Source organism: Salminus brasiliensis, chromosome 8 (assembly GCF_030463535.1).
Source record: "Salminus brasiliensis chromosome 8, fSalBra1.hap2, whole genome shotgun sequence".
NCBI classification, from domain to species: domain Eukaryota; kingdom Metazoa; phylum Chordata; class Actinopteri; order Characiformes; family Bryconidae; genus Salminus; species Salminus brasiliensis.
This window is the reverse complement of record NC_132885.1, coordinates 22,383,221-22,410,941: the sequence shown is the minus strand read 5'-3', so window position 1 is coordinate 22,410,941 and position 27,721 is coordinate 22,383,221. Positions and strand designations below refer to the sequence as shown.

Below are 27,721 nucleotides of genomic sequence, written 5' to 3'. Positions count from 1 at the left end.
GAGGACACATTTTGCTGTACATAGTACAGTGACAAATCCATGCACCTTTACTTTTTTTTTTTTAATTCTGTGGAACCTTTAACACAACTGTTGGGTTCATTTAAATAAACCATAAGCTATATAAAACACAATTGTAAAACATATATGATATTAATGTAAAAAAGAATTAATAGAAACATGCAGTTAAGTGAACGACTGATCTAAAGACTGTAGATGTTGGCCTGTCCACTAGATGGCGCGCCTTCTGAACAGCGCTCGGTGCTCGCCAGGCCCTCATTCACTGGGAGGGTGAGGGTGGTAGCAGTAGCAGTTGTAGCAGCAGCAGCAGCAGCAGCAGCAGCAGCTATTTGATAGCCTGGCCATGTCTGCACCTGCCATGGGGACCACCAAAACAGCTCCTAATGATGGAAGCCACAAGAAGAAGAAAGGCCCGGGCACGCTGGCCATCGCCTATCTGGTCATCTACAACGTGGTGATGACCGCTGGGTACGAGCTCACATCTACTCTCACACACTTCCTGATCCATAATCCACACAGAGCTAGCGCGACGGCTGAGTGAATGGACGCTGTGCTTTATTTGACACAGGCGATGCTTTTAAGCCACCTGCAGGTCTGAGCTGTGGTGGAAGTCGGGGTACACGCTGGCGGCTGGCTCGGTGTGTCTCAGTGTAAACACGCCGTGGAGCTACAGTGTTGACTCCAGGCTGACTGACTGTAGCGGCTCCGTCAGGGCAACCTGCTAAAACCTGAACTCATTAGCTTGCTAACTGCTGTAGGGATTGTGGAGACAGATGTGTAAGAAATGCTGATGCTGTTGAAGGGTGTCTTTCGGTTGATGGATGTCTGCTGCAGGCTAAACGGCCGGCGTCCACTCGCTCAGTTCAGCTCACCGTTGGCGGATCGGGCTGAGAGGCGGTCTCAGGTGCAGGGACACGCTGGACGTTGTAAAATCTCGGTAGGAGAGCAGTCGGACAGGATTTGTCTGATCTCTTGCGCAAGATCAGCTCAGACATGAGCAGATGGGGCAAAGTGCTGAGGCAGGTTGCTCACCTTTCCTCTGAATGAAGCAATTTGTCACCTGGCTGAACAATACTGAGAGCTAGTGTTGCACCGATACCGGTAGAGTATCGGCATCGGCATTAGGGAGCACCGATACCATGAAGCTTCCTGACTTACTACTTTTTATTTATTATTATTTTTTATAAATTCTACTTTTTTACTTTTAAACTTTTATTTGCATACTTTTAACATTATTTATCAGATAATTATTTATATATATATATATAAATTAGTTATTTCTATCTATATCTCTCTCTCTCTCTCTCTCTCTCTATATATATATATATATATATATATATATATATATATATATATATAAATAATGTATATATGAATGTGTGTATATATAACCAACAGTGGCAGCTGCATTTCTATTGGTCCATTTATTATCAAGTTTTGACACAGTGTAAATAACAGTGGCCCGGTGGTTGCCCACCGCTCTGGGCATGTGTGTTCACTGTCACTGCGTGTGATTGGTCACTGGTGCGTATGTGTGTGTGTTCACTGCATGGATAAGTTAAAGGCAGAGGCCAAATTCCCTCCGTGTCCAACACACAGTGGTGAATATGGTTGTCTTGTCTTATAAATTCTACAAAATGACTAAATCATGCAAAATATCTTTTTACAGGGACATTTATGTAAATGATATACCTCAAACTAAAAAGCAGTGCCATGGTACGGTTACGTCACAGTTTTACTAATTACTAATTATGTAAAGCTGCTTTGTGACGACGACGGTTGTAAAAAGCGCTATATAATAAATTTGACTTGACCTGACGTGTACGAGTAAAACCAGCATATCCGCCAGCTCTAGTTAGATATCTAACTCTCACACTGCACAATAGCCGCTGTGTACGTTGTTCCCTGTGTGCCGGGAATGTCGTTCCAGTGCTGCTCTGTGTAGGACGTAGTCTGTTCGCTGTGATAGACTGTAGTCCTGGGCCTGTGGAACCCCTCCCCCATCCTCAGCCTCTACTGACAACTCCAAATCTGTGACAGTAAGACGGGGTCCTAAGAGGATAATATCAGCCATGTTAGTCTGGGCTCTTTGTGCTTCGGGCTGCCATGAGACTGAGACAGAAAGGCTCTGAGATACAGTGATGATGGGCTGATTGGTGTAAACAGGCCTACTGTACTGGCCCTTAACCTTAGGTTAGGTTATATGGTGAAGACCCTCAGCTCAGACGCTTTTAATAGTTCCAACGGTAAATTTCTGGTATTGGGCTTGAGACTGTTAGTTGTGGTCCAGTTGTTCAAACAGGTTCTTTCATAACTTTTAGCAAGCAAGAAAGTATTTGGACAGTCACACATTGACAAGATGTGATTGGAGTGCAGACTTTTAGCTTTAATTCAGTGGGTTTAACAAACATATTGCATTAAACCGTAGAAAGGTTTTGTGCTTTTCCTGTGAAGTTGCCATTTTGCGGAGAGGAGGCGTTTGTGCAACATTACAACATATATTGATTTGTATATTTTTAATAAATTTTCATGCTAGAGCTACTTCTACTTCTAGTTGGACAAGGTTTTTGCATGATGGCAGATATGTTCATGTAATGCTCCTTTAAAACCCCTGAACTTTGTACGACTTAAAATCTGGGAAATAAAAAGGTTTTACCAACAAAAATATCAGGTTTAATTGTTTATTTTACAATAATTACAAAAAAAAAGGTTAGTTTTTTTGTTAAGTTTTATTCGTATAAATTGGATGTCAATTTAAATAGGCATGTTTAGGTGTTTTTATAATAAATGTAGTTTTATTAATCATTTATTTTTAACAGTTTTATTATTATTAATAATAATTAGTTTATTTATGTATTTTTCATGGAGTGTAAATCTTACATCTGTCCGACTCCCCTAAAAGTTCTCTTTCTCTTTCAGGTGGCTGGTTATCGCTGTGGGTCTTGTCCGTGCCTACCTTACCAGAGGCAGCTATCATGGTCTTTACTACTCAATAGAGAAGCCGCTGAAGTTCTTCCAGACAGGTGCTCTCCTGGAGGTCAGTGCTAAGCTGTGAGAGATTTTTAACTGGAGAGGGGTTTCATTCAGACTAGCTGCTCCTGCAAGGGTCGCTTGTACAGTTTGGGGTCAGATGCTGCCCTGCCAGTGTGATGAAGAATACTTTGGCACATAAGTGTATACTTACCAAGTGTGAGCTAATTTTAGGCCTAAACTCCACTACAGTGCTGTCTTCCAACTCCAACTCCTTATGGCAGCTGTCCAGTGTGCAAGTGAGGTGTAACACTGATGTTGTCCAGATTCTTTGTGCCAGTGGCAGTTCAGTCATCTGAGTGAGAGCTCTGCACTGAGGACAAATCTTCAGTAGTTGGTTTTATACACGTGTTTAGTTAGTTGAAAAGAGTGGTTGTTTACTGGATGAACACTGTTGTTAGTGGTGTGTGTGTGTGTGTGGGGGGGTGTTCTTTATATAAGCAATATGTAGCTGAATAGTGTAAAGATGTTCTGTGCTTTCTTTGCAGATTTTACATTGTGCTGTTGGTAAGTTATTTCTCTTTAAGTTTCTCCTGAATAAACGGTCATCTCGTGATACACTGTAAAAGTCTGAATATATTTACACCCCATTTCATCACATTCAGGTGGACCAATCAGAAAGGTTCTGATCTAAAATTTCTTCTACATGAACAGTTCAGAACACTTGTACAGAATAAACTTTTGCCTTTGCTGATGTCTGATAAGTTTACATGAACAATAAATTAAAACATTATAAAACATTATTTTTAATAATAATAATAATAATAATTTAGGAAAATAGCAAAATTCCAGGAATTTTCAAAGCTGGGAAATTTATCATGGGGGATTTACAGGGAATTAATAGGAATAAAATGGGAATAGCTAAAGTTTCTAGGTTTCTAGAAATCATCTGGACATATGCTGTACAGGTGATGGAGGAATGAACAGTGCATGCAGGGGGTTTGGTCTCAGTAGTCCTTCAGTGTGTAATGTGCCGTGTGTCTGGGATTGAGGAGCAGCCTGTTTTGGTATCATATCTAATTATTGTAGCCAAGACTATGCTTCAGTATATTTTTACCAACCATATGTAAGTTTCCCATCTTCAGCTTCTAATATTCCCATTTTATTCCCATTAATTCCTATAATTACCCATTAATAATTATCAGTTTATTCCCATGGTAAATTTATTTGTATTGTTATGCCTTCATGTCTACTGTTGACAACAAAATGGTACATTGATGATAGTGTATGATATAGTTTCTTTAAATTATCCAATATTTCCTATTGATTCCAATCAATTCCCAAAGTTCCCAAATTTTCCATGGAAAGTTTACATTTTGGAATATTTCCAAAGTTTATGAGCTAAAGTTCCAATGAAACGTTACTGGTAATTTACTGGAAATTTTCCACCCCTTTGCAACCCTAATAATAATAATAATAGTAGTTAAAGTTAGACTCATTTTTGTGTTAATGTGCACCCTGTGAATATAAAAGCATTCCTGTCTCTGCAGTGAAGCACTAAAAGGACTGTCAAGGCGCTGCATAGACAGAGTGTGCTGGACAGTGCTTAATGTGATAAAGGGAATGGCCCTCTTCGTGTGCGGAGCACAGGTTGCCCAGTCCACACCTCATTATCTGTGACTTGAAGCTGGATGTGACCTTTCAAAGTGCAAACAGACATCCCAACGTTCGCTGTCAGGCGCTTGCCTTTGCTTGCTTTGTCCTGTTCAGATCCCACCAGCTCACAGCTCATGCTATTGTATTAAACTCTTCCAAGATTCCTCTTAATTATTACTAGTAGGGGAGCACAGCATGTCTAGGTACACAAGCACACGTATAGTCACCAGTACTAGGCACTTCTGTTCTGTTCAGCAAAGCATAGAAAAGTGCAGCAGCACTCAGTCCTACCCCTGAGGTAAAATCTTTTATTTCCATGCCCTCACTCATGTTACACTGCATGTTCAAGTGTTTGTGGACACCCCTTCTAACTAGCTTCTTAGAATAGGATTCTCTGGAGCAGATAAACATCAACCAACATTGTAGGCTTAAGGGGTATAAAGCCCCCCAGCATTGAGTTGCGGAAGTGTGTTTTACAGAATGATGGCGCTTCATTTAATACTTTTGGCAGGTCTTGGGGAGTTTGAGATGGAGGTGGGGTGGTGATCTTCCAACATCCTGACCTCACTTATGCTCTTGTTGCTGAATGCAATCAAATCATCACAGCAGTGCTCCAAAATCTAGTAGAACGCCTTTCCTGGACAGTAGAGGCAGTTACTCCAACAAAAGCAGAATAAACTTATTTTTAAATACCCTTGATTTCGGAAGAAACAAGGAATGAACAGGTGTCCCAATACTTTTGTCCATATAGTGCATGTATCGTATTGCCAGATTCTTGACAATACACAGCCCTACTGTTGTATAGCCCAGCTGTGTTATTTTGCTACTCAGTGTGCGTGAATACACTCATCTTTTCACTTTTGCAGGAATCGTGCCCTCCTCTGTGGTGCTGACTGGGTTTCAGGTGATGTCTCGGGTGTTTCTGACTTGGGCAGTTACACACAGTGTTAGAGAAGTAAGTTTTCCCAGTAATGCAGTAAAACATAAGTGTTATGTGTGTTTGTCAGAGATTGTGAACATTTAAATTCACATTACAAGCCTATAAACATACGATATCTTTTGGAGCTTGGGCATTTTTAACAGGCGGTTGAAGAAGAGCCTGTGGTGTATGGCCATGGCCTTTATTTATAAAACACTGCCCTCCAGTGGTTTGTGGTAGATCTCAAATGTAGCTTCAGAAGTAGTAAACATCAAGTTTTCAGTCCAACTGGTTTAGTTAAGCCTTAATCTCCTTAGTTTTTTGGTTGTTAAATGACTTGTTGACTAAGGCACAGGTTTTGTTTGCTCACCACAGAGAAAGACATCTGTGCTGAAACATTAAAGGTTGTAAGTGTTTTTTTTTTTTTTTGTTGTTGTTCCTTAAGGAAAATGTGCTTGAACCTGAGATGACCAATAACACTTGTGTATTTGTATGCATTGAGCCTAGGTTGGCCGTTTTTCTTTAAATTGTTTTTATTTATTTATTTTCTACATGGTCTCTGTTTTTAATAAAATAACATGTAATGTATGTCATAAATGATCATTGGGAATTGAACAACTTACAGGTTGTATATAGCTGCTTGGGCTGCTGATGGAATGTTCATGTTTGATGTCTTTGATTACTTAAATGTAGTGAAACCAGTAGTAAACATGTGGTTGCATGGTCTGGATTAACTTCTTCTGAAAACACTGGCGTGTCCAGATGAATCATGTATTCCCTGTCTGACCTCATTTTGCTGTGTTTCTTGGACTCAGGTCCAGAGTGAAGACAGTGTGCTTCTCTTTGTGGTGGCGTGGACCGTCACAGAGATCATCCGTTACTCTTTCTACACCTTTAGCTTGCTCAACCACCTGCCTTACCTCATTAAATGGGCAAGGTAAGTGCATTTTGTACTGAAGGCATTTTGCAGATTGTTGCATATCTTTCTTTCTTTCTTTTTTTTTTTCTTTGCTGGGGTTTAGGTATGCCAAAAGTCAAACTTTACTTAAACCCTCATAATAATCCTGTTTTTGTTAAGTGCATTTAGGACTGTACAGAAATGACCCACATACAAAAAAAACAAACAAACAACTGTTTAGTTAAATGAGTTAAATATAGTTTAACAAAGCAATACAAATATTCAATTTCTGTAATATTTCAGTAAAGTAGTAAATCCTTGTAAATCCTTTAAAAGGTTTTGTATTTCTACATAAATTTGACCTAAGATGTGATCAGATATTTCCTTAAACTAGATACAGAGAACCAAAATAAACAAATGACAGTTTTGACATTTATTTATTAAAGCTCAATGTATTTATTGAGTATTTATTGGGAGTATTTGAAGCTCTAGCAGTACAAATAAGGCCCCGCCCACAAATGTTTTTTTTGTGTTTTGTCCTCTCATCCACACAAAAACACATTCGGATTTCTACATATGATTAAATGTAAATTCTGTTCTAGTACAAATCTTTTGAATCCGTAATTTTATGACTTGCATAGTACACTACATAAGGAATGATGTGTAAAATGGGACTGTGCTGTCTCTTTTTATGAGGTACTATCGCCCCATACGGGGCTAGCATGCTTATGCAAGTGTTTTCACAAAACAGAGGGAGGGAAAACCTTTTTTTTTTTTAAATGTCCGGATACGTGTGGACAGGGCTTTAATTTAATCGGGTAATTGAAACCGGGTGTTTCATTTAAGAGGATGGCAATTAGATGTTTAGGAGTTTAGCAGGCTCTCCCATGTTTCAAGAAAATAAACTTGTCTTGGTCTTTGCTATCAAAGTCCAGTTTTCATCACACAAGTCTATGGAAGTATGCCATGCCTTAAACAAAGGAGATTCCTGAGGACCTCAAAGAAATCGTTATTAAATCTCAACAGGCTGGAAAATGTTACAAAACCGCTTCTGAAGAGTTTGGCCTCTACCAAGCCACTGTGAGGCAGAAAGAAATCAGTACCACTATTACTCTTCCAAAGGGTCCAGCAAAAAGAACTCCAAGGGCTTCTTTAAATAACATTTATGGAAATTCAAAAGGAATCCAAGGTAAACTCTAATAACACTGTGTTGAGTAATGTCCAAGTTCATGCGTACACCATCAGGCAACCACTGGACAAGAATAGTGAGCATAGCAGGAAAGCTAAGAGGAAGCTGCTACTCTCCAAAAAAGAACACTTCTGCCAATATGAAGTGTGCTTAAGACCACAAGGAAAAACCAGAAGCCCATTGGAAGAATGTTCTGTCGACAGACATATACAAATTATTATTGTAAATCTGTCTGTGAACTGAAACTTAACTGTATGTAGGCCATGCACCAAGACAACGACCCCAAGTATGCAAGCAAGTTTACAAAGAAAAGTTTGAGTTCAAATCCAGACCTTAACCTAACAGAAATGCAGTTGAAAGATCTAAAAAGAGCCGTGCATGAAAGGAAGCCCTCCAACATCAAGTAGAGTTCTAGTTTCTTATTCTAGATCTGATCACATTTCAGACATTCAGAAGACTGTAAGGGGTTCACACACTTTCTAGCAAGAGTAGATGTGTTAAGCTCATGACCACTGGTGAATACACAAGTAGTTAATCATGTTTAATGTCTGTCTGCAGATACACATTTTTTATTGTGCTGTACCCCATGGGAGTGACTGGAGAACTTCTCACCATCTATGCTGCTCTGCCTTATGTTCAGAAGACAGGCCTCTATTCAGTCACTCTGCCCAACAAATATAACTTCTCCTTCGACTACTACACCTTCCTCATCCTCACCATGGTCTCCTATATCCCCTGTAAGTGTAATTATTCCATTCCATATAAAAGTCTGTTATAGCAGATATTCTTCCCTTACTTTTCTGCTCATTCAGATGATTTTGTAATCACGACAAGTGTCCAGAAACTCACTGTGGGGAATTTACTAATATTTCCAAACAGAATTTGCTGACATAGGCATAGTAGAGTTTGGGATCCAGAACAAATACCTGACCTCACCGATTTAAGAAAAAACACTGGATGAAGTAGATAACTACAAAAATCTTTGGACACAAGAGGTTGTTCATGTTCACCGTCTTTTCTCCTACCACAGTATTCCCCCAGCTCTACTTCCACATGTTGCGGCAGAGAAAGAAGGTCCTGGGTCACGTGGACGAGTACACCAAAGTGGAGTAAACAAGCATCGAGTGCTCCACACAAAGCAGACTGATCATGTGGAGAGAAGGAAAAAAGATGACCTTTCCAGTCCACACCTGGCCGAATTAAAACAAGTGTTTAAAAAAAAAAAGTCTGCTTGACGAAATACAGAGCCCAATTTTTATTATTTTTTTCCCAAGAAAAGAAGTGACCTGGAGATAATTCCCTAACAATGTGAGCTGGACAGTGGGCTCTTTCAGCGTGTGATTTTAAGGATATTGATAATGATATGACCTTACTGGTTCAAGCCCCCTCAGGAGGCGAATACAGTCATTCATGCTAATACAATGCTTACGGAGTAAAATTGGTTTTAATTAATCTAATATGGTTGCACTGACTTTAGCGAGGGGCGAATAGATGACATTGGCTTTCACCTTTTGAAATAACAGCAGAATTGAAAGTTCAAATAATCACTTTCCCTTTACAAGAGCTATTAGACCATACCTCTTCCTCATACTGTGCTCTGTGCATTTGGATGTATCGGTAGCAGATTTGTTAATGCACGGGCAAGTCCTGAATGTTCTTGAGGTTCTTGTGTTCTCTACATGTCTCTCTGTCTAACATATGAATTTCATTCCTTTGCTTGATGTTCTTTAGATGGAAAATCGATTTTCGAAGAACAAGCCAATCTTAGTTATTGCTGTAGTTTTTCACTGATTTTGCTCAGGACTCCAGTGTTCTCTGTTCTCACTCCTTGTCTGTGACTTCTGGTTGCAATTTCCTTTACTTCTGTCAGTGTTAATCGTTCCATAAGGGTCATGGTTATGACTTGAACAAGAGTTGTGTTCTTGATAGTTGTTTTGTTTAATATTGGGTGTGGGTTGTTGGTTTGTAGCTGTTTGTTTGGCACATGATCCCTTCAGCAAGTAGCACTCTAGCTGAACTGACTGTACAGGAAACCCATAGGTGTGATTTGCATACATGTTCTCCCTCCTACTTCCCTTTAATCAAGCTTTTATTATTTGACGAAACCTTGACACCTCCACTTGAAGTCCTGCCTGTGGGCAATTTTCTTGAGCTGTTTCCGAAGTGTTTGATTGAAAGAGGGCAGCGTTTGGGCTGGAAGAGCACGCGCCAGCAGGAAGCTAGCGCGGGCCCTGGCTCCAGGGCCAATTGGATTAGACTGCCTCCAGTCATGCATTTCCAATGAGTAAAATCTAATAATGTGCTGGGCAGGCCAGGAGTCAGGAGTTGCTGGGCACTTCATTGTCCGTCTGCCCTCGCTGTCAGCAGCAACAAAAACGAAGGAAGCTCAAGCCTCCGAGAAGGGCTCGCTCATTAGTCCTAATGCACAACTTGGGTCTGAACACTTTCAAAGGGTAAAGCCTAGAAGCACAGCCAGTGGCAGGGCGTCTGATTGAACGAATGTACCAACTGATCGTAAATGTTCACCCGGAAAATCAGGTCTTCGTGCGAACGACAAAATCCAGATCCTGTCGGTTCGACTGTAGCAAAACATCAATAAAGCAAACATTCTTCTGTTTGAAATAGTGTGATCCAAGTTACATTACATGAATAAGATGTTTACCTGCTTGCTCCTATGTAATGTTACCTGTAAATCCCTGGGAGGAAATGCTGACCTTGATGAACGTCCCTGCACCATAGCTGTAACAGGAATTGGTTGCCTTGGAAAGACCTTTAGGAATGTGCATCTGGAATAAAAGTGCATGAAAGACGAAGATACGCCATCACTGGTGTGGTAATACCTAGGTTAACTCATTAGAAGCATGACTCTTAATGCAGACCACGTTGGGCTTTTGATACAAAGGATTTGCATGGGACCAGCAGACTTTGTATGATTATTAAGACACTTATATATTTACAATAAACTCATAACCTGGAAAACAAACCAGATGTGTTTGCCCTCTCTCACACACATTAATGTCTTGAATTCCTACAACACAATTCACAGTTTTCCCTGGTTAGTTAAAAGGAGCATTAGGATACATATATTACTACCCATGCACATTGTACTTCTTGCTTTCTTGTAAAATTCCATCCAATGGAAATGTGAACACAAACTCCAGAACATCTGCAGAACTTCACTTGTAAAGAACGTATTACTTGTTTGGAGGTTTGGCACGTCCAGCGTTAGTGAGAATGTCTTCCAACTTTATAGAACAACCATGTAGCACTGGATCAAAAGTTCATTCATCATTCACATGATGGCAGCAGAGCTCTTTAATAGTGTGTACACCTCACCCTCCCCTTTCAGCTAATGGTATCTCACTCATAAGGCCATTTAGGTTAGACTTCCCTTCAGTTCTGAGAAGCAGTGGACCCATGTTTTGGTAAAGCAGAAAGAAAAGAGACCTTAACATCTTTTACAAGACCCGAATTTAGCTTTTTTTTTTTTTTTTTTTTTACTTTTGAGTATGGTGTAGGCTGAACTATGGCCATCAGGTAAAATAATACTCAATGTAGCAGACACTTGTCTATTTCAGTTGAAGTTCAGGTGGATTCAGTTATAAAAGTCATGAAAGTAAGTGAAAACTAAAGCAAATAATGAATGCTAACGTGTCTTATCTACGTGAAACACACCATCCCACTGAACACACACTTTTAAAAGCTTCACACCATGAAGTGCTCAATAAAAGGGACTGTCATTGGTCTACTGGGTCCTTTGTTGCCTCTCTATGGGTCTGGGAGTGCGGGGGTACCTTCAACCTTTCCTTTAGGGGTTCAGTAATTATTACACCATCTGGATTCAGATGAATTACACTCTTTTCTTAATGTAGGATAAAAACTGATGAATAAATGAAGGATACATGGGAAAAAGTGAATAGACGATTTGGACTATTACAAGCCTCAAGATAGTGTAAGCAACTGTACTAGGCTACACAACTCAACCACGTCATCTGCAAACAACATTTTTTCATTCAGAAGTATAAAGACTTTTACCTTCTTCTAACACAGCTGCCTACCAAGAAGGACCTGAAACGAGAACAACTGAAAAACAGAGCTTAATAATCGTTTCAAATGTACAGTTTTTCTGAGGGAGCCTATCGTGTGTGTTTGCTCTCTCTGTGAGAAACGCCATGCTCTTCATTTTGGTCAGGACTCGTCTCCTCCGCTCCAGCTGTATTTATTACACAAGCGACCGAGAGCGACGCGCGCTCTGACTAATAGGAACGCGAGTGTGGAGCGTATTTAAACCAGCTAGCCAATAGGGTTGATCGAGGGGCGGGACTGGGTAAAATCAGCCTTGGTTGAATGGCAATACAAAAGCCCAGTGAAGCAGCGAAAGGGCTGATGCATAATCAATACTGAGTGTTCGTCGGCCTGGGGGAAAACACACACACACACAGCTGCACAGAGCCAGCTCAGCTCACACGGTGCGGACGAGGAGCGAACAGCAGCTGCACTAGGAGGCGGATCGTTTCGGGGGCGAAAATTCATCCGTGTGGTGGGGTTTTCGACATGGGTGAAGCGAGTCCGGCACGAGAGGCTGCTGCCGCCGCCGCCGCTGCTGCTGCTGCTGCTGCTCCCCACGTCGGGCAGCGGTGAGGTCAGCGCGGTCTGAGGGTTTCTGTCGCGGTGCGTCTTCTAACGTGAGGATTAATGAGTTGTCGGCGTGTGTCCTCCCCTCGGCGCTGGCTCTGAGGGGGTCGTGATGGTCTCTGAGCGGAGAGGAGGAGGAGCAGGAGGAGACCAGCCCGTGGACAGCGGCTCCGCGCACAGGTGAAGGAGAGCTCGTCGGGCGAATGGATGAGGGCACGCTGCACCATGGAGGAGCCGTTCCCTGCGTTTAGCGATCCGGGCAGCTCGCTGTGGCTGTGGGCACCCTGTCTCTGCGCTTCACACACATGCATATGGGAAACGTGACGGAAGCCCTCCTCCTCCTCCTCCTTCTTCTTCTTCTTCTTCTTCTTCTCTTCTCTCTGGCATGGTCTTCTTTTAAGGGGGTGTGCTCTAATGATCTCGCCCCACTCAGAGACGTGAAATGAGGGTCTGCGTTCACACACGCGGGTGGGCTTTCCTTCCTGTGATGCTCCGGTTGCCCAGGCGCGGGTCCCCGCTGATTAGACCTATTAGAGCGCGTGCCTAATTATTTTTTTATTATTTTAAACGCTCTTATGAGGGTTTTGAAGCAGCTCCTCCTCTTCTTCACCTTCTTCTTCTTCTTGTTTTACGCACTGGATGTTCATCTCTATGTACCTACGCAGGCTTCTCACAATGATGCGAACAGTGCAGACACACTCCTATTGGGCTTAACATGCTAAAATGTTAATGGAGGCTAACCTTTCTCCGTGATCTCCCTTCCTAACCCACCCTTGCACTTTTCGAGAGGTCTGCAGGAGCGTGTGACCTCGCCATCATCGCCATGTCCAGGTCGAACAGCGTGAGCCCCCCCGGGCTCGGCCTGAGGGGAGGGACCGAGCACAGGTCAGCTTGGGGCGAGCGCGAGCCCGTGGCCAACGGCTGTCCAGCCAGGCTGGCGCGCTCGAGCGGCCGGTGGAGGGACGTGGAGGGCCGCGGAGGGACCACCGGTACGAGCACTGCCGTCGCCACCACCACGAGCACCACTACGACCAAGACGAGGCTGAGCCTGCGGTCAAAATCAGCGTGGCAGGAGCGCGGAGACGAGGGCGGGGTGCGCGCCAAGTCCGTGGAGCTGGGCCTGGACGAGCGTAGGGCCAGAACCAAGGAGGAGGAGATGATGAAGCAGCAGCAGCAGCGGCGGCGGGAGGAGGAGGAAGAGGAGGACCATGGGGAGGAGGAGCGGCAGCGGCACCAGCGACAACAACAGCAGCAGCAGCAGCAGCTGCAGCAGCAGCTCGCGCCCGACGCTCGCGCCTTCTCGGCGGCCGCGTGCTGCAGCGGCGTCATGCGCGTCTTCAGCTCCAAGAAGTTCCGCTCGGAGAAGCTGGAGCGCCTCTACCAGCGCTACTTCTTCCGCCTGAACCAGAGCAGCCTGACCATGCTGATGGCCGTGCTGGCGCTCGTGTGCGCCGTCATGCTGTGCTTCCACTGCGCTGGCGGCCCCTGCTACAGCGCCTACGTGCTCACCTTCTCGCTGGCGATCGCCCTCGTGCTCGCGCTCATGCTCGCGTGCAACCGCAGCGCCTTTCACCAGGACCACATGTGGCTCGTGTGCTACGCCGTGATCGCCGTGCTGCTCGTGCTCCAGGTCGTGGGAGTGCTGCTTGTGCGCCCGCGCAGCGCCTCGGACGGCTTGTGGTGGACCGTGTTCTTCATCCACGTCGTGTACACGCTGCTACCCGTGCGCATGCGCGCCGCCGTCGCCACCGGAGTGGCGCTGGCCGCCATCCACGTGGTGGGATCGTGGAAACTCAACGAGCAGGATGAGCTGCTGTGGAGACAGGTGAGTGGGCTGGGTGCGCGTGTGCCTGCGTGCGTAAAGGACCAGGTCGCCATAAGACCAGTAAGGGTAGTCTGGGTGAGGGCGCTGCTGAAAGATGGGCTTCGGGTGGGTTTAGAGGTTCTGAATTATTAGGTTCTGGAGTTGGTGAACTCTTGTTTATTGAGCTCAGACTTGTAGAGAAAAAAGTGAAGAAATGATCACCATCATTCAGAGAACCTCAAAACATAGTGCGTAGTTTTTGTGGGTACTCAGGCCATTGGGAACACCTCAAAGACCTGCTCACAAGAATATTCCTTCTACAGTAGAAATGCAAGTACTGTAAACAAGCTCTGTCTAGGTCCTGCCGTACCACTGACCAACACCTTTCCTATTCCCACCACTGTCTAGCTTCATGGTACTGTTTAATACACTGTCCCATATGACCAGATGTCCTTCAGGGTGGGTTTGGATGTTCTGGACCATTAGAAAAGTGGGGACACCCTTGTTTATTCTACTCAGGTGTAGTTGGACATTCTTTCTAAGGGGTTCGGTCGTTATTCAGGTGCATTCAGTTATTGTGGGCCTTCAGACCATAAGGAACACCTCTGGCCCGTTTATTCTGCTTTCAGAAGAGTTAATAAAGTTTATTAGAGTATTCCTTCAAAACTAGAAAATTAAAGTACTGTAGTTTCCATTCAGGTCCTGTACATCTCATACTCCCACCACACCACATTGTCTTGCTCCGTCTTAGTGTATAATACACTGTCCCATATGACCAGATGGCCTTTGGGGGGGGGGGGTCAGATTCAGATGTTCTGCACCATCAGAGAATTGACCCTTGTTTATTCAGCTTTAGCTTAGTATAGCCTTTTTTTTTTAATAAGGGGAAATGATCGCTGTGGCATTCAGCGTCTATGGCTTGCATGTCCAGCTGATGTCCGATGATTCCTGAGCCAGCTCTATGAAAACTCCTATTCAAATGAGTTCAGTAGTTCAGGCTTTAGGGAACACTGAACATTCATCCCTTATTACTCTGCTTTCAGGTGATGCTTACTAGAGTATTCTTTCTAAACTAGAAAAGGCAAATACTATAAACATACTGAATCCAGGTCCTGCACATCTGCTCCCACCACACCTGATACAACTAATAATCTTTAATAAACTTTATCGACTAAATTAGCAAGCATGCAGGACAGTGGTGCTCGAGGACCAGGATTGAGAACCTCTGGGCTAATTAAATGAAAAATACAAAAAAAAAAAAAAAAAGACTAACTGACCATCACTAATGGTCTGTTGCATGTGTTCCAGGTTACTGTATAGGTCACTCTCCTATATAACCAAATGTCCCCTAATACCTGAACCCAGCCTATGTACCATTTTTCAGTCACTATGCTGTCCTGTGAAATGACAGGGTGCAGCTGGAACCTATAAACTCTGATAAATGGCTGCCATCGTCCATCATTCTGGTGCAGATTCACTGTGTTGGGTTTGTTGTAGAACAATTTGTGGATCTTTTTTCTTATGAAACTTAATTCCTTTGTAAAATGAACTTTTGGATGCTGCTGAGACCCACTCCCACTCCTCCAGTGTCTTTTACAAAGCAGGAATTTTCAGAAAGCTGGGTAATTTAAGCCAAATGTGAAGACTGGGGCCCATAAGAAATTTTGGCGCTGTAAGTGAGAAATCCTGCGTTGTGAAATAGCCCCATGAAGTTTGAGATTAGGGATTGAACAGGCTTCACATCAAACACCGAGGTTCACTAAGTGGTCAGTGCACTAGAAATACAGTTATTAATGTGCAGCAGGAGGGAGATGGTTTGGGCAGAGTAAAGGGGAGTGGTATCTGTTTGAATCACTCAGTTGCCTGTGCTTGTCTAGGTCACTTATAAAAAGGCTTCAGACTACAGGACAAACTTCCACCTCTGTGCTGATAGATGCTGGATGTGGTTACACTCTTAAAAATAAAGGCGCTACAAACGGATGCCATAGAAGAACCACTTTTGGTCCCATAAAGAATCATGTGTTTAGTTTTTGTCCTCATGGTCATCATGATTAGCTGATTTTACTTTAAAAACACTACTTTTAGTTGACTACAGGCTCCACTAGCCACCTCTAAAGACGGGCATTTATGGTTCCACCAAGAACCTGCAGTAACACCATGCTCTAATTTCCACATGCATTCCACAGCATGCGACAGTCTGTCAGACGTGTGATCATGACCGAGTTGTTCAAATGCACTGAGTGATGGGGGGGGAGGGGGGGGCTTGTGATTAATGATTTAGCAGAATGAGAGAAATATGTTGACATGACAAGCCAAGTGGCACAGATGGGTGTCCGTCACCCTCTTGCCAAGCTCTGTACAGTAGTGTTGTGTGCACGTGCGAGTGTGTGAGAGGAAACCGGCTTTTGCTGAACTTTCTGAACTCTTCGCCTGGCTGTGCAGCATTGGCAGTATCGGTGCATAGGCAGAATTCTGTAGCTGGGCATCGAGACCACTTTCATGTGCCAGATGTGATGCGCCGTAGCCAGGGAGGCCGTTTTTATAGACTCTTTGAGATTGTGCTTGGTTTGGTGCAGGAACCATGTGATTTGGCCTGCTTCGCAGAGGATGACTTGGTCTGGATTGTTTTTTTTTTTTGTTTTTTTTTCCTCTAACACAGTTTTCCCAGAAAGCCTTGCTAAACCGCTGCAGTTTGATGACTTGACTGGAAAGCCCTTTGGAAAGCTAAATGTAGGGCGTCTAAAGACTGCTTGATCTTTTAGGTGTCACGCTCGTTCCTCATAGAGCAAGTTATGCTCCACTTGTAGGGGTTATACTGCACCTTTTTAAACCTCTCTGCACTTGATTCATTCTAATGTGATTACATTTTCCATGGCCTTGTTCGTTCCAGTAAGTCATCTTGTCACACATTTGGACTTTCTGGTACTTACTGATACTTCTTTCATAACGAGTGCAAGTGGAAGAACTGTAATGACTGTGCAAGCAGTTGACGACTGAGTTGGTGTGTATGCAAAAATGGTGAACGCTTTGGATATTTGGAACCCTAATACTTTCGACAGTCTAGCTGCCCTAGTGTATCTTGCAGCCCAGCAAGATACACTAAGGCCTTAACAGTGTAGCTGAAATAGAAACCTATTCTGATTCCTAGATGCATCTCGCTGTAGATATGGAGAAATTCTGAATTGATTGGCTAATTTCAATTGATTGGTCAATTTTCTAAACATTAATTGATAATGGAGCTAATGTTGACAGAATATAAGAGGCAGATCTCTGAAATTTTGAAAACGCTGCGCCGAACAGTCTGCGCTGTGCACATAACAGAGATAAAAGATGGATAAGCAAGAAATCCGAACGACACAGACAACTACAACCAGGCATTTTTTGTTACTGCCAACCAGAGAACCAGATTGGTTGGGGCGGTCGGGTTTCTGGCAAACTCCATTGCAACTTTTATTGCCAGGGATTTGCGTCCGTATATTTAGTCATTGAGCACCAGGCTTTTCACGCTATGTTGCGTACTGTGGAGCAGAGATACAGCAGCGTCTCGTCTCAAAGATATTTTAGCTGCGCAGTGATCCCCACGCCCTACAACCAGACCAAAAGTCATAGAATCAGTGAAGAAAACTTGTAGGAAAGCTGTAATGCGATGCGTGGCTATCTATTGGCAAAGAATCACCCATGAGTGGCAGCTAGTGCCTCATGTTCTCCAAACAGGAGAGGTGAATGATAGCCATATGAAGCTGAGCTGTTAATGGCCTTTGCAGAGAAACGGCAGATCCTTAGGAAAGCTTTAGGAGCTGATAATGCTCCAACAAGATACTTGCTCATTCCAAATACTTTAAAAGTACCAAGCAGTCGCACAGTGAGATTCCCAGTTCCCACCCCTAATAGTAGTAGATAAATATGAAAAGGGAAAAAAAGCATATTTTGGAGAACAAGTATCTCTTCATAATGAATGCATCTTAAGCTTGTTTCAGAGCAGTCATCAAACAATATCTTCTGCATTAGTAACCATTTTATTTGTAACAGCTTTCCATGAGGGGAATTTTAAAGCAAGGAGCACTTCAGGCGTCTGGTTCCTACCGCCACTACCACTGTGAGCAATTCTGACTTGGCATGTTTCTCTAGAACGGAGCATTTCTCATCAAACCACTCAGTGTTCCCATCTTAACAATTCAAATATACAGACTTTTCCAAACATCTGTGGAATTCTGCTTAAACAGCTTTTCGGGATGGATATGTATGTTGAGACTCTTCGTGTTTCATGTAACTGAAGAAGTTTCTCGTAAAACCTTTTTGCCGTAAATTGTAATTTTCACTGATTACACAGCGCCTTTGAATGGGGTGTGTGGGAACGAGCTGCTGTGTTTGTTGCTCTTTCCGCACAATGCTGTTGTCTTTGGCCTATCAGATCTCTGTGTTTACTTGACTCCCAGTAGGGCACTCCAATACTGGGTTTATGAGATCCTGGGACGAGGCTTGTATTAGGAGAGCTCTCATAATTAAATGGAGATGACGAACATTCGGTGGACTGTGCCGATCGATCCCGCACTGTTTTGAGATGGAAATTTTAGAATGAGAGACAGCTTGTGGCACCTCCTTGCATTCTTAATGTAGATAAAGCCAAAAGGTTTACCACCAGGATTGTATTTGATCAGTGCCGTTGTGTTGGCATGAGGACTAGAATTCCGTCATTAGCTATTTCTGAGCAGCAGGTTTGTGCTACTCTACAGTGGCATGCAAAGGTTGGGGACCCTGCATGTTCAGTACTTGGTACCACCCCCCTCTTTGATGCCTATCCATAGATGTTCTCTTCTTTTTAGGTTGGGGAGCTGTGAGGACTGTGGCAAAACCCTAAGTTTATGCTTTATAAAGTAGCTCATTGCAAAATTTCAGGTGTGTTTAGGATCATTATCCTGCTGTAGATCTTACTGCCATCCTCTTCCTATCTTCAGCTTTTATACTGACCGATGATATTTGCTTCCATAATCCATTCTTTCCTTCTACCAGTGAAATGTTCCCGGTGCCACTGGCCACACAAGCTCAAAGCATTTGGAGAGGTTTTCCTTTTTCTCCAAACACGCCTTTGCTTTACTTGTTGCATTTAACTTGAACTGAAGTCCAAAATGCACCAGGCTTGTTTCCATCCCCTTGGAAAACATGTGATGCTGAAAACGCTCCAAATGTTCCAAAAAGGTCATGTTTGTGCAGGTGTTGCTGCACAGTAGAACAGTGCACCACCACTCCAGGTCTTTGGCAGTCAAACAAGGGATTTGATGTACCTTACTATGAGGAGTTCTCTTGGAAAGTTTTTGTGGTCTTTCAGACCTCAACTGACATTTCCCATCTACCAATCTTCTTATAGCTTTCCTCTGCTTTGTGGGCATCAATTATGTCCATCAATTATTGTCAGCTGATTAAACAAATCCATGGCTGCTGCATGTCTGTACAAGGTAAAAAGAAGTGTAAGCATGTATGGCGCTCAAATCTCTTGTGGTGCCCAGACTTTGTCACTCTGAATTTGCACAAAACCAAAATAATACACTAATCTTTCTGTTGAAATGTTAAAAAGAACCGACTTTTAACTTTTGGATATCAGTTTAGATCTTCTACTCCCTCAACTATTCACAGTAAATAAGTCATTTCGACCAGGGGTCCCCAAACCTTTGAATGCTTTGCATACTTAATGTCCAATTTAAAATATCCTTTAAAATAATTCATTAACCCCCAATACCTCTCTCGCCCACCTGGAGCAGATTTACACTAATGCGTGCCCCCCCGTCCCGGTGACTCTAAGGGGAGTTACCCATCACCGAGAAATCAGAGAAGACTAAAGCCTTGTAGGAGGGAAAGAGAGGAAGCCAGTAGTGTTCCTTGCAGCATTATCTTGGGAAAGACCAGCGTTCTTTCTAAATTTAGGAACGTGACGTTCTCCTGCACTCTCTCTCCATCTCCCTTGTGTGCTTCTGAGGAATACCCTTATTGAAGGTAGTGCAGACTCTTCCCTTGCCTCTGAGGAGAGCCCAGGAGGTGGACAAAGCCTTGCTCTGGTACACCTCCAGCTGTAAGGAGCTTTTGCAGTCGCTGTGATTATTGAATTGCCCCACGCCGTAACGTGCAGACTCACTGGAATTCAAAACAGATGTCCTCCCTTGAAAGACCTGCTATTAATTTGCCTCTGAGACTCAACCCCCATGGAAGCGCTGACTCTCCTCTGAGCCAGGCTGAGTACGTGCTCCGTGGAGCAGCTTGCTAAAGAAAACATCATCGTGGGAGACTTGAAAGTCAGAGAGCAGACGGCTGATCTATGTGCCCTTCTGACACTCCCTTTCAACTCCGTATCATGTTTGTGCCGAGGATTACTTTGTGTGAATTGTTTGGTTTTGCGATCAGGACTCTAATCCAGAAGCCGGCCCCAAAGAAGGCTAATCTTGTGCTCTTCAGGGTGTCCGTCGCAACATAGGTTCTGGTGTTCCTCACGCAGCCGTGGGAGCGAGTTACCTCTCAGGAACCCACTTCTACCTTGTCCCATTTGAGTGCAGACCTGAGCTGGTCCTTCCTGTCTCTTAGCAACCAAGTTTTTTTTCTTTCTTTTTTTCTTCCCCCATTATACCTTCCAGTAGCACTTAGAGCTTCCCTCTGAGAAGACCCCTGTCTTTTCATCTCTTAACCCTCCAGTGAGTGCGCAGTCACTCCATTAGAGGTTCAAATTAAGATAATTAAGATACAACGGCGTCTGGAGCTGTCTGACGTCTCATTTTGGAGGGTGGGGTGAGGGGGTGGAGTCTGCTGATGTCTCCTAAATTGGCGTCATCCGAGCTTCATCAGAGGGGTTTTATTCGAATTGAGTCCTGCTAACTGGTCAAAATACGAGGCACCGGCGTCTAAAGCCTCTGATAAATATGGAAGTGCACAGAGGGCAGGAGTGCAGCAGGCACTGTGTGCTCTGTGCCATTTCATCATCTCCCACTCCCACTCTTGTTCCTCTCAATCCACCCACTCATGCTCCACACTAAACAGAGTAGAACATCAGGAGCAAACCTTTCAGTGGCACATCAAACAGCACCTGGGGTGATGCTGTCTGGAAAAAACTCGTACATTCATCTGGACGTTCATCGCAGTCACAAGGCCTTTTAGCTTTATTGTGTCTCAATTGCCACGCCATTCACTCTCTTTCTTTTCTCCTGTCACACCGCAGTTATTGACTCATTAATTGGCTCTGTTCAGTTCAGTCGCCTGTTACAGTGAGGGAGCATCTCTCTCTCTCTCTCTCTCTATATATATATATATATATATATATATATATATATATATATATATATATATATATATATATACCAAAGACTGATGAATGGCTTTATATGAACTTGAGTCAATATTGACACAGACAAATCTTGCCACAAGCTCCTCCTTGCCCCTGTTTAAGGCCAGGCCTCTTAACACGATAGAGAGAGTGATGTGTTTGCATGTTATGTTTGGATGTGATAATTACTGTAGAAACTCAGGAATGCCCCTGTGAAAAAGCCTATGTGTGACATTTACTCTACTATGATTTTTTGCTTTCTCTTTACCTGTTGCTTAGGTTTGCATTTTTACTAGGGATGCACATGTAAGATTTGTGTGTGTGTGTATTAGGGTTGAGCGATACAGTAAAAATATTGTATCACGATATACATGTAATCACAGACTAAATATATCAGTAGCGACAGATTGTTAAACACTACTATTCAGATTGTCTCCCGTACTGAATACAGGGGTTTTTATTCAACAATTAAAGCAGTCTAATTACGCTGTGGATAATGACACTTGCAGTTGATCAGTGTTCTTTAAGCAATAACAATATCCTCAGTATGCTTAGAAAATTACAATAACAAAATAAAATGTATATAGCAGCTCGTTCTGCTCTTTCAAAGTATAACACCTCATCAAATATCGATTTGAAAACGGTCTCATGATGATAGTTTTTAAGCATTTATCTGTTGATGCCGATATCATTCTGATATGATTGATCCCTAGGTAATTCATGTATAAAGTGCACTGAGCATAAGCTAGATCACGCTACAGATGGAGACGGATCATTGATTAGTACATACACATATATGCTGGTGATGCGTTATGCATTACGATACAAGAGTTCAATATATTCAATGTATTTCAATACCTGTAAGCAAGACGATCCATTAGAATTTTTGTGGAACTGTCATCTGCCTAAAATCTGAGTGAAAGAAAAAGAAAGAAAATACTTTTTTTGCAGTCAGAACAGTGGAATCTGAAGACAGAGGACAACATGGCTACTGAGCTGTCGGGGGTTTACAGACAAGGACTGGTGGCAGAAAGTGGTTCATTTTGTGTGTAAACAATTGATTACAAATCTATACTGTGTTTGAGAATTGCAAAACTGAATAGCACAATGCTTCAATATATTGATCTTTTCTTATCTAAAAGTTGCATTCCTAGATGTAGTGACTTGAAAGGAATGAAATTGCCCAGCAGTACGGCTGGTTAATATGAAGATATTATATTTTATTGTGATAAATTTTGTTATAGTGATGCACAATAGTTTTTCTAAACATATTGAGAATATTTTAGTGCTTAAAGGACGCTGATCACTGTAAAAACACTGTAATTAGACTGGTTTAATTACACAAGGATCAGCAGATGCTGAATAAAACCCCTGTACTCAGTAGGGTAGAGTATCTGAATAGTAGTGTTTAAGAATCTGTTGCTACTGATGTATTTTAGTCTATGATTACATGTATCGTAATAGATTTTGAGTGTAAAAATGTCTTTAAATATCGTGATACAGTAATTTTACCATATCCCAGCTCTATCCAGCAGTGAGTACACATCTTTAAGTATGGTGCTAAATTATCACTTGTAATTAATGGCTGTAGTGACCACTTTCACCTGCCTTAATGCATTCATTTAAACAAACCTAATCAATTTCAGGCCCTTCTTGAGCTGTGTGAGGTGTATAAATAACACAGATATGTGAATGAGGAGACAGCAGGACTTGCAACCTTCCAACCCTTAGTAGCTATGACCTGCTGAAACAGTGTTGTTGATCTTTTTGTCCAACTCTGCCAAACTCAGCTATTTCAGGATGACGTTTAGGTGGCAGATCCAGGTGACTATGGCTGTTTTTTTTATTCTGTTTAGGTTGGGGAAAACTGTGCTGCAAGCTGTGGGCCCTGCATGGTTCTGTGCATGGTTCGACAGTATCTCTTTGGTCTGCTCTATTGCAGATGATGCATTGTTAACTTGTAAAGCTGAATAGAAGATGCTCACCGTGAATGCTATTGTTCAGTAGCTCTAACTGCTGCATAGGCACTCAGAATTGTACTAATTTGCTGTCTGCCTTTTGAACCTCGCCAGCATATTCAAATGCTTCTCCTGAAGAATGAGTTTTGATGCGATCATTTGATGTTTATAGTGAAGCGGTTCATCCGTTTCTGAATTGTTTTGCCTTTGCGGAATATTCCCTCTACAGCATTTGGTACTGCTTTTGCATAATGCTTATCAAGTGGCATTCTTTTTTGTCAGGGTTTTATGCTTCACACCTCCATGAAGACATGAAACGCTATCAGAAAGAGAATGGGCTGCAGAGAGAAAAACATGTTCAGAGTAATGGCTCGTAATTAGAAGCAGGAATAAATAATTGCAGCTTGTATTCAATTTGTGGGCCGTTTTCCTTTTATCTGTGGGCTTCCTGTGGCTACTGAGAGGTGAGCGAGGATTGACCCAGATTCTTGTGTCCTCTTAATTGGGCCTTTGTCCTTCTGCCGACCCTGGTTGCAGGCCCAAGTGGCCCAGTGATTCATGGTGAAACTAGCCATTTCAGTGCTGTAATGCTGCTTTACACTGTTGGAACATGAAACACACGACACACAGGGACAATGCCTTTTTGTTGTGTACAGTCCTTTGTCGCACACACATCCCCCGGCGTGCTTTATGGGGCTCTTTATTGTTACATTCTCATGTTGTTCCTGAGAACGCAGGTTTGGCATTTTTGTCCCCTGCATTTATGTAATCTTCTACTGTGAAAAGTCTTTTTACTGGGTCGTTTAGATTAGAAAAAATAGCAGTAAACTGGTGATCTCTACTCTCCAGTGTGATGTTTATGAGCCTGTTTGCTCTAATTCCTGCCTAATTGCTCATGCTCACAGTCATGTTAAAGTTGCTGAATGCAAACATTCTCCAAAGGCCGTCTAAGGGCTTTTTACAGTAATCTGTAAAAATCTGTGGACAGATGAGCCAATTGCCTGGCTTTCACTCAGATAATCAGCCCTCATGGCACCAATCAGTTTGTGCGTGTCTTGTAAATACATTTTGGCATCTTTGATTGAGTGCAGAGGAGTTTTTAGAAGTTGAAATTATCATGCTAACAGTATCACAATGATAATTTGATCTCCATATATTATTTTAGCCCATATATTATTTAAGCCCGAAAAATTATTTTTGAATGTATTTAAACATCTGGACATTTGATCTTCACTTTACATATTGGGAGATGGAGGTGATGTAACTAAACACATCCAACTGAATATATGGCTTTAAAATAAATTGCTTATGAGGAAAAAGTTAGGATACCCTTTTGAGATCATTTAAAATCCCTTTCCAGACTCATTTGCATCTACCTTTTTCTTGGAGGCCACAATGGTAATAATACTCAGTATTATTTTAAGTTATATATATATATATATTTAATAGTTTTTTAAAAGTCAAATTTTAGGGTTTTGTAAATATCATGGTATAAAATAATACATAATTCTAAGTAAGGTGTCTTACACCAATCTGTCCATGTAAACTATTCATTAAGAATTGATACTGTGTTTGATAATTGATACAGTATTGCAATACTTTGATGTATTAACATTTGTCTTACACCCCTAATAAGATGATGATATGCATTCAATAATAATATAAATTCCTTCTTTGCATCCTGTTAATAACTCAACCAACAAGTCACACAAAAGAAAAGCGGCTAGGTCTACTGTCTATTGTTTTGAACAGTGTTCACTGCTGAAAGGAAGCTTCTTAGGAACAGCTTTGTCACTTTTCTACACTCATGAATATTCATTTGAAATGGTCTGTTCGGAGGTTTTATGCGACTGTGACGATGCATTGTTTTCACTGCTGACTGGCCAATCAACATTAGCATAAAATAACCTCTGCCTGCCGATCACACTGCTCTGTCTGCACATGGTGTTTTTTCCGTCTTTGCCTTGAGTGTACAGACATTTTACTGCAGGTAAAATTTGCTTTACACATGCATTTCTGTACAAGCTGAGCGATAAAGAACCTCCCTTTAAAGTAAAAGAATCATGTGTACTAAGACAATAAAGTTATATTATTGGATCTTGGATACAAATACTGGTTACGTAGTGTTGCACAGTTCATTAGGAGGTATATGATGCAATATGAGCACACATGCAGATACCTGTAGTTTAAACAGGGCTTCTGTGTAGGTGTTCTGTTCTGTGTACCCTTTGTGTGTTCCATAACTGAAAGTATACTTGCTGTGACACAGGGTTAGGTATACTTTGCTTATGCTGTGGCTGGCATGTGGCGTGATAGGGATGTTTATCTTCTGTCACACTTTCCAGGAAAGGAAACTGGCTACTCCTCACTGGTGTCAAGCAAATGACCTATTCCATTCAACTGGGTGATATTCAAATAACTTCAAATTAAAAATGAAAATGCTGTCCCATAATGTTGGCACCTGTCCATGTCCTAAAAATATGCCTGTGTGAAGGTTTTATGTTCAGGATTATTATTCAGGATAGAATAATAGAATTCTGGATTGTGGACTAATTTTGGACTCCGGTTTGCCATGGAGTCTTTGAATGAGTACATCATCCTGGCAAACTCAGTCAGACTTGTCCAGTGTAAATAAAACAAACTACATGCTGTCTGGTTGTCTCCCCTTAGCTTTGCCTAATTTCTTCAGTTTCATGACTAACTGTACTTATGCCCATTAGAGCTGCACTGCTATTCCTCCTAATTTACACGAACATTATGTAGCATTAGTACCTGATGTCAATGCTCTACTGATTTGTAATGGGGAGAATGCTTTTGCACTGCTCCTGCACTATGTAACTTTGGAGGAGCGTGCACAAGCATGCAGTCTCTTCCGAGAACTGTGTAACTGCGCAACATGCAGTCTCTTGCGAGAACTTTTTAATTAGATTTTTTTTTTTTTTTTTTTACCTCTAATCAAGTACAGTAGCTTTCATTTGGTTACATCTAGTCATTGGCATTTAGTCATTTAGTTAATTAATTAAAAATATTTACTAAATTTAATAAATAATACATTTCATATTGAATATAATATAGTGTCTTTATTTATTCTGTTAAGGTGGTGACCGCATCTCTACTGTTTTGTGATTAGACAGACTGAGAAAGCATATGAGCGATGAGAACAGAGCCCATCAGACTTTAGTTCCGATACTGATGAATGCTTAATTATGAAGCCATCCCACCGCAGTTCTACTTTACTCCATGATTAAGCAATCTTCAGACCGACAAGCATTTATTTAGGAAATGAGCAACTACATTTGTACTAGAGTATGGGTTTAGGCCACTCTACCCACTGCCACTCATACACAGGAAATGGAAAGGAAGCATATTACATGAACTGATAACACTATATAAAGATAAATACCCCATTCTTACTTTTATTTATATTATATTAAAGCATCATCGTTTTATTTAGGATGATTGCAAAAGAACTGCAAAAAAAACTCCAGAGACCATAATGTTATAAAAATGGGAATCCTTGGCAGTTGCACAGTTTCTAAAACATGGTGTAAAACTGGCCTTGGCAAAAGGGCTCGCCCACATAACAGATGCCATTGTTTTGTGGATGTCTGCGTGTTAATGACTGGGGGACAGATTTAAAAATTCAGTCTGCTCTTGCTTCTCAGCCCACCAGTGTCACAGCCCTGTTTTGTTCTGCAGGCCTTGCAGGAGAAAGAGAAGCACTTTTCTAAATGACCTATTATGACCTATTATCTGAAGCATCAGACACATCCTCTATTGGACTTTTGTGTGAGACTGTGACCATTGAGTGAGGCACACAGTTGCTCCTTTAGAAAGAGAGGAAAAGGGCAGTGGGAGGCTCGCCTCGTTCTCATCTCAGACCCCTGTGATGAAAATTTAATGTGGCCTTCTGATACTTGTTGCCTTGAATGTATATATATTTTTGTCCATCCCTCTAGTGTGTCCTGATAAATATTAATAAAGACTGGAGAAAAGATTATTCTGACAGTTTCACACAGTTCAGTCTTAGAGTAGAGGAAAATTCTCTTCTGAAAACATAGCCGCTCTGAGAAAAGAAGAAATTATTGGACTTTTTATGTTTACTGGTGTGGATTTGCAGATTTGGCACCATGCCAACTTGCAAGAACAATGTTGGAAGTGGAAAGGATTGTAAATCCTGCTCTGTTTGTGTGTGTGTGTGTGTGTGTGTGTGTGTGTGTGTGTGTGTGTGTGTGTGTGTGTGTGTGTGTGTGTTGGGTTTGTTTATTTCTTTTGTTTTTTTTTGACACTTTTACAAAGTTAAATGCATAATTCACATAATATTCATTAGTTTGATACCCAAACTGTATCACTCCTCCTCTTTTAGATAAA

General features: G+C 42.1%; 2 protein-coding genes across 3 annotated transcripts in view; both read left to right on the top strand.

Moving 5' to 3' along the window:
• The first annotated feature begins 292 nt into the window (after positions 1-292).
• On the top strand, positions 293-10,633 carry hacd2 (3-hydroxyacyl-CoA dehydratase 2). The gene is made up of 7 exons (XM_072686116.1): positions 293-486; positions 2,938-3,055; positions 3,537-3,555; positions 5,511-5,599; positions 6,379-6,500; positions 8,209-8,387; positions 8,681-10,633. The coding sequence occupies exons 1-7, from the start codon at positions 362-364 to the stop codon at positions 8,761-8,763; spliced, it is 735 nt and encodes a 244-aa protein (XP_072542217.1). The 5' UTR covers positions 293-361; the 3' UTR covers positions 8,764-10,633.
• A 1,342-nt stretch (positions 10,634-11,975) lies between these two features.
• Positions 11,976-27,721, top strand: part of adcy5 (adenylate cyclase 5) — a 98,610-nt gene continuing 82,864 nt past the window's right edge. For both annotated transcript variants that reach the window (XM_072686115.1, XM_072686114.1), the window contains exon 1: positions 11,976-14,110. In XM_072686115.1, the coding sequence (XP_072542216.1) occupies positions 13,109-14,110 (1,002 nt within the window). In that variant the 5' untranslated portion in view covers positions 11,976-13,108. The remainder of the gene's footprint in view (positions 14,111-27,721) is intronic.

Excerpts from the sequence above, each read along its gene's own strand:
- hacd2 (XM_072686116.1), top strand. The coding sequence starts at position 362 with ATGTCTGCACCTGCCATGGGGACCACCAAAACAGCTCCTAATGATGGA. Across the intron at positions 6,501-8,208 it reads TACCTCATTAAATGGGCAAG|ATACACATTTTTTATTGTGC; the intron begins GTAAGTGCATTT and ends GTCTGTCTGCAG. Across the intron at positions 8,388-8,680 it reads CATGGTCTCCTATATCCCCT|TATTCCCCCAGCTCTACTTC; the intron begins GTAAGTGTAATT and ends CTCCTACCACAG.